Below are 12,279 nucleotides of genomic sequence, written 5' to 3'. Positions count from 1 at the left end.
AAAAGCTGTCAAAAAGGGACTTCCACTTGTATTACAAGCTAGTTTTGATAAACGGGCCCCAGCACTCTTATTTGTAGATTAAAATGACTGCCAGTGAGATTGAAATCAACTTCATAAGAAGCGCGGCGCGGCGGGCCCCGGCGCAGTGTTCTTAGGATCCTAACAGCAGTGTTCTTAGGAATATTCATACAATACAATATTATGCAACTGTTGTTTTTTTTTTTATTCTGACTTCTAGGCAAATATCTACAAACAATTATTTACTACAATTCTAATTATAATTTTAGGTGTTTGCTATTAATATTATGTGCAACGATACATATTATATCTTGAAATTCTCGGGCCTGTGATCACGTGATGCTTTCCATAAAAAACGAAGCGCTGGAAGCTCCGGCCCGGACCCGGCCCGGTCTAACGTGAGTCATCCCTGACAATAGCAAATATGAGTCTTCTGTATAGAAATTTGTTTGCAGGGAAGGTCAACTATCTCTGCAGCTGACTGTACGTGCATTGTATTGTACATTGGGCGCCACAAGGATACAGCATATTTGATAATGACGTTACTCCTTTTGATAGACTTTTCTCATCTCCGGGTCACTTATCACTGAGGGGTCTCTGATAACAACTCTGATTATTCATATTTTCTGGATGCCATATCCGTGTGGCTCGGATATTGTGGTAATAATAACATAAATACTTGGTTTTTAATTGAAATTTATGTTATAAGGACTTAATTAATTAACAAATCGTCAGGTGTCAACAAAACTCACTGACCTAAAGAAAAATCAACCTTGTTTTGCTACAGTACGGTTCATTATGGCTTTGCACTTGTGGTAGTAATTAGTGAGTGTTGGTTGTTACCTTACGAAATACAAATTAAAGTTAATTAATTGCATCGACATTCGTCTCATGAAGAGCAAGATGTTCTAACATGAATATTTAACATAGGAATTCTGGATCACCATAGTGAAAAGTTTACTATAATATGAATATCAATATTCTATTATTATAATTATATATTATGAATTTAAAAAAAGATATAATATTATGAATAGAAGCAATTATACATTGTGTAAATTCAATACGGACGAATATTTAAACGGTGGAAATACAATCAATATTTTAACCATACAAAATGATTCGGCCCTCAATCTAGTTAATAATCTGTGCCCTCAATGTAAAAGCAACACGCAAGTTACGAGATACGATTAACAACTAGTGCACAATAAAATATTTGGCGACCCGTGGGCGAGCCGGGGTGGCCACCGGCGGTGGCAATCAGAGTTATATTGACGCTCCGCCACTAATAGTAAGTATAGTTTGTCAAGGGACTGTCTCATTTCGGGCGTAGACGGAGAAAGTCATACTGTCTTTGTCTTGCACTGGTGCTGGCGCCCAAAAGAAGGGGATTAGTGTATTTTTTTTTGTTCTTACTGACAAGATTTGCTTGACCAACTATAAGTAGATATCGCACGTCTATAACGTTCTAAATCTAAACAGCGTCAATAAGGCTTAGGTACCGTATTATCTTGTGACCACACGGCCTAAGCCGAGCGCGGACCACCGCAGCACGGTGTGTGGGGTGACCATATCACTACATAGTATAAAACAAAGTCGCTTCCTGATGTCTGGATGGATGTCTGTCCCAATGTATGCTTAGATCTTTAAAACTACGCAACGGATTTTATTGCGGTTTTTTTTTATAGATAGTGATTCAAGAGGAAGGTTTGTATTATGTGTATAATCATCAGCATTGCACCCGTGCGAAGCCGGGGCGGGTCGCTAGTTAAACACAAATGGGACAAATGATTGACAAAAACTACCCTATGTCCTTCCCCGGGTCTCAAGCTATCTCCGTAAGTTTCATCTTAATCTGTTCAGCGGTCAACGCGGTAACAGACAGACAGACAGAATTACTTTAATATTTATAATACTCCTTGGATTTTACAGGCCTATAAATCCCGGTCTTCTTCGGTGCATGGGGATATACATAAATCCAACACGTAGCAAGGGGCCTCCCCTTGCCTTGGAGAGCTTTAATATCATGTAGAATTAGTTAGGGATAATTATATAACTGTTTTACTTATTAGGGATTAGGGATAATATCTAGTTGTAATAGTTGTAGTTGGAAGGGGTAGACCTCGGCGGACTTTCTCTGATCAGATCGGGGAAATCCTGAAGAAAGGCCAGGTCAAGAGCACCCTAAACCGGCGAGCGTGTATGAAGAATGTTATGAAGTGAAGGAAGCGAAAGAGGTAATTATGTCAGGATCGTAGCAAGTGAAAATTCGGGGTCTCTGCCTACCCCTCCGTGAAATAGGCGTGATATGTATGTGTATGTATGTAATATCTAGAAATTGTAATATCTGAATACCGAAATTCTGAATAACAAAATGACGTCATCTTGACATCAAAAAGTAATTTTGAATTGGCCTCCTGTGAGTGCTGTTTCATTGTATGTAGCTATTATGTATTTTGTTTTATATGTTGTATAGCATATTCAAAGTAATTACAGCGGAGATATTTACGTACGATACAGCCTTGATTTTGTAAACTCTGACAATGCTATTGTATTATGCTAATTACTGCTAAGATTACAGACCTTTGCCTCCTGGGTTTCATACGGTAAAGTCATTGTATCACATCAGCATTATTTTATTTACAGTTTTTAGAATATCTAGGTACAGGTACACTCAAAATCTATAAAAGCGGCTCTTCTTTTTCAGATGACGTCTTTAAAAAAAATCAGTAAAATGTAGCCTGTTTTTCATTGGTTATCGAATATCTATATTAATTATGTATTAGGTAAAGCCTGACCAGGAATATATGATCACGCGCCATGTTGCGGAATTTCACTGGAACTATTTTTTTCATACTATACTGAACCGTCACCCTATACATGCACAACAACAGCGCCCTCTTGACAATGATCATATATTACTGGTCAGGCTTTATATGACCGGCATTTGGGTCGTTATCAAGGAAAATTAACTTTATGGCCTGACAAACAAAATTGACTAAGTAAACTTTCAGCAGATTATGGTAGGTCCTGGAGAAGAACGTCCCAGGTAGCAAAATGACGTCAGCGACGTCATAATGACGGCATTATTACGTCATAATGACGTCGCTGACGTCATGACGTATAAATGCTACTGGGGGTATACCTACATAGAATTTCATTATTTTCTCTTAAGAGGACACTCTTAGGCAAAAGCTAACTACAATCCACAAATTCTTGTCCATCAAATTCACAAAGCCTTGTCACCCAAGTATCTATGAAACTCAAACGGTGACAATGTCTAAAGTATTAAGTTTTCTATTAATTCCTATACTTTATTGGCAATAACCGGAGCCAGCTCAGCTTATAGACAATATTGACTGTAACCGAGGTAAGTGTTATTAAGCTTATAACAAAGGTATTTCGTTATTTACTGTTGATTAAGTCGAAGATGTGAGATATAGGCGGTTTTTAATAAACTGATAAACGTATCATGATAAAGGATGCGACGGTTTGGGCGGAGGTTACCAAATTTGGAATAGGGTTAATCCTAACCTTTCCAGTTTCTTATTTGGTCAGCTTCTGGGTAGATCATATTGGATTCGGAGTGAGTCAGTTTCTAAACATATCTCACTCTATATTCAGGAAATTTTTATTTAGTCTTATTCTAGGGAGGTCAGATTCTTAGTAGGTTAGGGAGTTTTTTTCGTAGTAGGTCAGATTGGAACAAGGACTACCTATAATTCAAATGAGAAACGTTTCTTTAGAAACCAAATTCTAACCATGGCAGTGTCGAATTAACCATTAAGCAACGTGAACAGTTCCTAGGGCACCGCGCATAGTGGGGCACCAAAATATGTAGGTAGATGAAATCGGCCTTTTATCTAACCGAATAGATAGCTAGTATCATATTATAGAGAGAGATATGCTTAGGGCATCATAATGGCGTTATGTGAGTAAGTCAGAAATAATACGGTTTCTTTTACACATTATTGACATTACTGATATGTATTAAAAGTTAAAACTGAGCCTTTTATACAATAGTTATTTTCACCTCAGCAGCTCGAACAAGCCTACTTTCGTCACTCCCTGGAGTGAGGAAAGTGCGACTTTCCTCACTCCAGGGAGTGAAACAATGTAGCTTTTTAATTTAGTGAAGGCCATGAACTTCATACTTTTATTACATTTTTTTATGGTACGGTACGGTACGGTCCGGTACGGTCCGGTCCGGTCCGGTCTCGTCTCGTCTCGTATCGCATCGTATCGTATCGTACATATTATAATACTTTTTTTTTCTGTTTATTCTGTGTAATTCGAAATACATTTTAACCTTTAATATGTTCTCACTACTGAGGTGAAAAATTATGTGTGCAACACGAGAGCAAAGTTATTTTACATCTCGTGTTTTTGAGTCCCTCGCTGCGCTCAAGATTCTACCTTAGAATCACTCGCTTCGCTCGTGATTCAATTATAGGATCTTTCACTTTCTCGGGACTCAAAATCAACACTCGCAAGAAAAAGCAACTTTCCTCTCTTGTTGCACAATAGTTATTTGTGCAAAATAACTTTGCTCTCGTGTGACACATATAATTTTTCACCTTAGTAGTGAGAACATATTAAAGGTTAAAATGTATTTCGAAACTGTAATAAACCCCGAAGTATTAAGTGGCAGTTCATGGCCTTCACTAAATTAAAAAGCTATTTTGTTTCACTCCCTGGAGTGAGGAAAGTCACACTTTCTTCACTCCAGGGAGTGACGAAAGTAGGCTTGTTCGAGCTGCTGAAGTGAAAAGTAATATGCGCTTAGTGTGAATGTGGTGTGAATTGACAGATGAAAGCTAGGACTATTATATGAGGACTATATTAGCATTATTAGTTTTTACAGTACCGAATTTTTGTGACATGACATTTTATTCTCTAATATACAATGATTCGATAATCCGTGACGTGCCAAAAGGAGACATTTAGGACTAATATTTATTGATATACTTAATATGGTAGTATTTTGGTAAATGTAGGTAGCTCGTAAATTAAATATGTTAAATGTCAGTTTGCCGCAAAATACATGTCCGTTGCGTTGCTATCAGAGTGTTTTAATTCTAATTAAATCCCAAACACAATAAATATAGATATGTAGGTGATAAGAAGTTCACCGGGTCAGCTAGTAATTAAGTTTATAAAATTACATTTCATACATAAGTTCCAATAAACTCATTGATACGAGTCGGGGTTCGAACCCGCAATCTCCGCTCTGTCTAGCGCTGATAACGGACTAATAATGTCCACAATCCTCCATTTGAATAGGATCAGCCACTTTACGGCATACATATTCATACTAAATTTACATATCTAATTAAATAAAAATGGAATTAATTCCTAGATATTATTCCGATCAACTCTTTAATATGTCAGCGGGCTGAGCACGGTCGCATTTTTATCGCCTGTCACCATACCTGTGTGCGAAAGTGACAGGCGAACCATGCTGCCACCACAGAACTTTTGCTTATGCTAGGGCTCTGTACTCGTACGCAGTCGAATGCTGATAGTAATTCTGCGGCGCTCCTCTACAAGGCGGCTTCGGCATTCATTGGTGGTTTTAGTTTAGAGGGTAGTCCTACCACTGGTTAGTCCGTCATCACTCCTGGTTCCCTCGGGCCAGGTGGCATGCGTAAACGCATTTCCCCAACTTAAAAAAGGGCTCTATATACTCACCTCATCAGTAATTTCATGCAATTAGGATTACAATTCGTTGCGACTGCTTAGACGGCAATTATTTAAAATCACTTTCACATGAGTACGATTTTATTTTATTTATTGTACACTATTTATTTATTTATTTATTTTAGGTACAACTATAACTTACAAAAATACATAAAACAGACCTGGAGTTTGATAAATGTAAACATAAAAAAACCGGCCAAGTGCGAGTCGGACTCGCGCACGAAAGGTTCCGTACAATACGCAAAACCGGCCAAGTGCGAATCGGACTCGCGCACTAAGGGTTTCGCACCATTACGCAAAAAACGGAAAAAAAATCACGTTTGTTGTATGGGAGCCCCACTTAAATATTTATTTTATTCTGTTTTTAGTATTTGTTGTTATAACGGCAACAGAAATACATCATCTGTGAAAATTGCAACTGTCTAGCTATTACGGTTCATGAGATACAGCCTGGTGACAGACGAACAGACAGACAGCGGAGTCTTAGTAATAGGGTCCCGTTTTTACCCTTTGGGTACGGAACCCTAAAAACGAAATTAATTGGCCCAATTTGCTACAAAATATAATATAATTTTGAAGAAGAAAATTATGTCCAAAAAGAGCCTTCTAAAAAGGAAATCATATTAAAATGTTTGGCTGACTTTGCTAACGATTCCAGAGGAATGAGGAGACGATTTGTTGCAAGGTCTTTAGAGGCCTTTAGCCTTCAATAGTTATTTGTGCAACAAGAGAGGAAAGTTGGTTTTTCTTGCGAGTGTTTATTTTGAGTCCCGAGAAAGCGAAAGATTCTATAATTGAATCACGAGCGCAGCGAGGGACTCAAAAACACGAGATGTAAAATAACTTTGCTCTCGTGTTGCACACATAATTTTTCACCTCAGTAGTGAGAACATATTAAAGGTTAAAATGTATTTCGAATTACACAGAATAAACAGAAAAAAAAAAGTATTATAATATGTACGGTACGATAAGATACGATACGATACGAGACCGTACCGTACCGTACCGTACCATAAAAAAAATGTAATAAAAGTATGAAGTTCATGGCCTTCACTAAATTAAAAAGCTACATTGTTTCACTCCCTGGAGTGAGGAAAGTCGCACTTTCCTCACTCCAGGGAGTGACGAAAGTAGGCTTGTTCGAGCTCCTGAGGTGAAAAGATAATAAAATTCACCCGTGAGAATATAGTAAACCAACGGCAAAGCAATAGGGGGTATTACTACAATGTTCTGCCGCCAGAGTGCAGCACTAGCACCTATCGTAAACCATAGTTACTTATACATACTCTGCTGCTTTTTGACAAGTTTTCACAGATAATAAAATATGACATTGATGCATCAAGGCGGTTTGTTTACAAAGGGCTTACCGGGAAACGCAAAAATCGAAATTTAGTTATCTGCCTTTTTATCGCTCGAATATGCAAGTGATAGAGAGGTTAGAATAATTTTAACGAACCCATAGACCCGTAGACCCACAGATTGTGAAGGATTTTGGTAGTGGCGCCCCCTACACAGAGTTTTGCGTACTATTTCCTATTGACTTTAAACTTAAATCCATTACCCAATAACATCTATTTATATCACTGACACGTGTGCTTGATTCGGGTTCGAAAGTAAATGCTCCCAGATTTCCCCAGGGCGGACCCGCGGGCACCGAATATAATATTTTGTTTACAACCTTTTAGAATTATTAGGAGGCCGAGATATATTTTCCGCTGTTCCGAGTAAATCTCGATTTGATTAACTTTGGATTTTCAATGAAATCCCGTTCCGTGAAACGTAAACGCCTGGATCAAATTAATAGCAAACATTTTCTTAATGTAACATTCGCGTTTCCAATAAGGAGCAGTACAATTTAATACATACAGGCTCATACTCATACTCATAATCTTTATTGCATATCACATTGTATCTTAACCTATACTTAACATAGAATTGTGTACAACATGACACAGCTCTACAGCGCCTTATCTAAATTCATTCTGTTATTTCAACTTACGTTATGTTCAATAAGCAAATGTAGTATTCAAGTCGATATACTGTGTAATTACAAGAAGCACCCTCATGCATATTCAAACCGCGACTTACTTTGTCTTCGACAGAGCAAAGAAAACGTAATTCGGGTCAGTATTTCATGAATATGTGTTGCGTGACTGTGTGTAATATCAAAATACGCTTTACTAAGTAAGACCTACGTAAGTAACCTAACCTACCTTATAACCTACGGTAACCTACGTAAGTACGTAAGTGTGTAAGTAAGTGCTTTGATATAAATAGGTACGAGTAGTGCATAATTATAATAAACCTTTTAATATAAGGTTTATTCGGGTAATTTCGGAAATTGAGAAATTGGGTAATCCCGAAAAACATTTAAAAATCACTCATATATATATATTCCGTTGTACTAAAAGTCCTTTTTCAAAATTATTTTGTTTTTTCGTTTTGGGATTACTTGGAAATGGACGCATCTACTCACGAGTTGAACACAATATGCGTAAGGGAAAAATGATTTGTTTTATCCCTATTTATTTTGAGTGAAACATTATAATTATAAGCAAAAGTAACCGTATTAATCCAATAAAAACGGCGTTTTCACTTAATACACCTTTCGCAAATGATAAGGAATAAATCAGGTTATTTATAATATTAAATATCCCAATAAGATTCGTAAGGAGCGTGCGACCCGCTGCCTCAAATATGAATAAAACATATGCCTTACATAATGGCCCTACCAAAATATATTATTGCTAACCATTCAAATGTGAACTCTATAGCTGGTTGCATATGGTGTAGATTAATTATGCGGACTGTTTCTCTATAGAAAATGTAGTTATGTTATGTGTTACAGTTACAGGACCGATTAGTTTACCAAGCGATCGTAAACCGAGTAAAATTTTTGGACAACTAAGATTACATTTTGAGAAATAATATAGAAATAATGAATGAAATGAAATTAAATTCTTTATTTTCGGGCAACTATTGGCCCATAGATAAATACCTTAAAACTAGCATACATATTATTATAATGCTAAACAGTTTGGGCACCATCGTCTATAGGTAGGTACCAGATGGTACCAGGGATCGGCAAACCGCGGCTACACCGGTAGCGCCAGTAATGTCTCCAAAGAGCCAAGCGGCCGCGGCCGACCGAGCGACCGATGTTCGCAAATGGGGTTGGCCGGTCGAACTTCGACCGGCCAACCCCATTGCGGCTATGCTGGCGCCACGCTGGCGCTATCTGCTAATACTTCGACCGTCAAAGTATTTAGCAGATAGCGCCAGCATAGCTTGCTCTATCAATTACTATCAATCCCTAGAATTGTGTCAAATTTTTGTTTTTTTTTAAATGGAATTTTATGCCCTGGATGCCAGCCCTTTAAACCAAATCTCATAGGAAAAGGGGCAAACTATGATAGCGCCATCTATGCAAACCTTTGACTCCAATATCGCTTGCTCCCTCTAACGCAAAAATATAATAGTACGCAAGTGTGTTAGTCTATAAGTTGTTGTTGCCACTATTGGTAAACCAGGCTTTATAAGGACCAAGGGGTTTAAACATAAACTAAAGTAATACAAAATTTATATTTTTATATAAAAACTTCCGATTCAAAACCCTTTGCACCAAAATGATTACAATCATCATCTGAATCCTTGGCTACATGTTTCCGTCTCCTACGTTCTCGTTTCTTCCCCGTCCATTTTGTAGTTTCCAAATCCAAAGCTTTTGCACACTTTTCATATATTTCATACAAATTTTTCAAAAATCTAAGTACGCCAGCACCCTTTATGTATTGCTGTAAATATGCATAAGGGTCCATTTGATGTTCCAATGCCAAAGCAATATTATAAATAAAAGTTCCGTTGAAACTTTTTGAATATTTAGTGGCCTCATAGGGGTTGTGGCATAGATTATTTAGAGAATTAAACTGCAGCAGGCAACATTGAAACCTTGCAAAAGAATGCATTTTCTTTCCGTCATAACTCTTAGGTTTCTTTTTTATGCTTGCATCTATTTCAAAATGCTTGAGCAAAACGCTGGCAGCCAATAAACAGTCTTCATATTGGACCTTATTTTTGTTTAAGAAAATCTCATCATCATTGTTTGTAACTGGTAACCTCTTCAGTTCTTCTATTTTCTTAGAGTACTTGTTGTTAAAATTATTGTGTCCCCGAAACGTGCCTGTTTTCTCATCAATTACCTCCAATGTTACATAACATGTAAATAAGCTTAACACATGAGCTAAAGGAGGCTTAGTTTGAAGAACCCACCACAACATTGCTATCAAATATATCCAAAAATTAGATGGCAAATCCTTCAACACAGCTAAGTCTAATTTAGGCATTTTTTCTTTAATAAAATGTACAAAACATTCTTTTAACTGCTCTTCTGTTAATTCATAAAACGGTGCATCAAAGAGTCTGCTTATAGAATATTCTTTATCCACAAATATTCTCTTGTAGTTAAGGCCATCTCTACTAACATATATGCAATATTCTTCGGAAAAGTCTGTTAACAAATCAAAAGCATATCTCATAATTGGCAAGGCGCATATGAAGGAGTCTTCTTCGGTGTAGTCCTCTGCTTGAGGAGCGGATAGGTGGAGATGATGAACAAACAAATTGAGATAAGGCTGCGGCATAAGATTAGTTCTTATTCTCTCCGCAAACCATTCTGGTACACCTAGAACAAGTTGATCATCTTGAATGCTCTCTTCTGATGAAGATTTATCATTATCATCATCACTATCATCATCTGATGACTCATTTTCCTCTTCTACTTCTTCTTCTGTCTCATTCTCATCACATTCTGGCATATTCAGCTCAGCAATAGACTCAGTGTCATCGCTATCCCCAATGTTAAAATATCTTAATGAGTTGCAAGTTTTGCTATTATATCCTTCGATGCTTCTCTTTATTGTACTAAAAACTCTGTCTTTCTGATTCTTCTTCATTCTACCAAGTATTTTAGCAACAGCCGATTCCAGTGTCTCATTTTGCAGCCACTTGAACAGCCCGTGGATGCATCTTTGCTGCTCATTTTTTTTCTTTTTACTCTTTGGCAGTTTGAGTTGAGAAAAGAATTTGTTAAAAACTCTTTTTTGAACATAGTCATTACCCAGTAGGGTCGCCAATAAAGGAAGGAGCTCATCTTCCAACCCACCAAAATGCTTCAGCATATATTCGACTTTATACATTTTGCATTCCAAAACATTTATTTTTTCCCCATTCTCATTTGTCCCAATCGGTTTTGGTTTCAGCTCTACAGTATTAAACGGTATGTACAGGACATTGTAGATGAAGAAATCCGAGTCATAGCTCAACACCGGGCAGTCCAAATGTCTGGCCATAGCAGCTATTTCATCATCAGCTTCAAATTCACAGACTGTGTATGCTATATCCATTTCAACGAGAACATCTCGGAATGTATCTCTTAATAGTATAGGGAAGATCTGAAGGCTGCTCTGTGTTACTGGATCCAGTTGAGACCCTCCTCTAATCCTGGCTTTGAGGCGACTGTAAGCGGTTTTTAATTTACGCCTCTCATACGCGCCATCGAAAATGACATAAGGCGTTATGTTACATTTTCGCAGGTTCTTAAAGAAGGTTTTAACGTACGCTGCGAACTTGTCGTAGTCCCCGCCGAAGGCCGAGAAACTGTTCAGTAGCCGGTACAACTGGGCGCATAAACTGTGTCCGTCTATCACGAGACTTGTATCGTGGAGAAGGTGGTCACGGAGAAACGCATTTTGATTATAATTTATAAACGTTGTTAAGCCTCTGACACCCATATTAACACTTACAGTTTAATGACATACTTAAATTTATGAGTTCAAAACTTTAAAGAGAGAAATTCTTTAGAATATGTAAACGTGATTGAAATAGGTTATTTTCTTATTATGACATTGACATTAGTGAAGTGACGTCTCGCCAATTGTGTTTGGAAATGGTTTGGACATGGTTTGGAATATCTGAAGGACCTCCACACTCATCTGCGAGTCGCGGCGCGAAGCCGCGAACGCGAGTGTGGGCTGTGTGGGGTCTAGTTCGCTAATCAGCGAAAACGACTCCACACTCGCGTTCGCGGTTTCACGCCGCGTAGTCTGGAGCGGGCTATAGATACGTGATAGATACGTTCGAATTTTCCTCCAGAGAAATTAAGCATTTGTAATAATTAAATCATGATTAAAATACAAACATTTGTAATATACTTTTTTGTCATTTTAGCCTCGGATTTGCAGACCCAACTAAGTTCTTCTTCTTCTTCTTCTTCTTTTAAAATTATGGCTTCAGCCCAGTGGGACTATTTCGCCAGTATCAAGGTATTGAGAGGTTTACAAACGACAAAAATTGTACGGTTGTACAAGACAGTGTACGGTGAATTGTTAGCTCTTGTAAATCGATAGCTAGTCTTTACAAGAAGCACGTGGACTACCGGCCGTTGACTCCAAGATGGTGGTTAAACGCGCTTCAAAATTAATTCTCCATTCACTGCACACTACCACATTAGTTTACTGTATAATAAGCTATCGATATTACACTTTAAACAATATTAATAAGCAA

At 37.7% G+C, this 12,279-nt stretch overlaps 1 protein-coding gene and 1 long non-coding RNA gene across 2 annotated transcripts in view; both read right to left on the bottom strand.

Moving 5' to 3' along the window:
- Positions 1 to 12,279, bottom strand: part of LOC134740516 (uncharacterized) — a 245,252-nt gene that overhangs the window by 157,541 nt on the left and 75,432 nt on the right. The gene's annotated exons all lie outside the window — the stretch shown is intronic.
- Positions 9,287 to 11,614, bottom strand: LOC134740481 (protein asteroid-like). Its single transcript, XM_063672967.1, has one exon. It carries the CDS (start codon positions 11,505 to 11,507, stop codon positions 9,306 to 9,308), a length of 2,202 nt encoding a protein of 733 aa, XP_063529037.1. The 5' UTR covers positions 11,508 to 11,614; the 3' UTR covers positions 9,287 to 9,305.

The sequence above is a fragment of the Cydia strobilella genome, chromosome 4 (assembly GCF_947568885.1).
Source record: "Cydia strobilella chromosome 4, ilCydStro3.1, whole genome shotgun sequence".
Lineage (NCBI taxonomy): Eukaryota > Metazoa > Arthropoda > Insecta > Lepidoptera > Tortricidae > Cydia > Cydia strobilella.
Note: the sequence above shows the minus strand (reverse complement) of the source record. Positions and strands in the feature narration are given on the sequence as shown.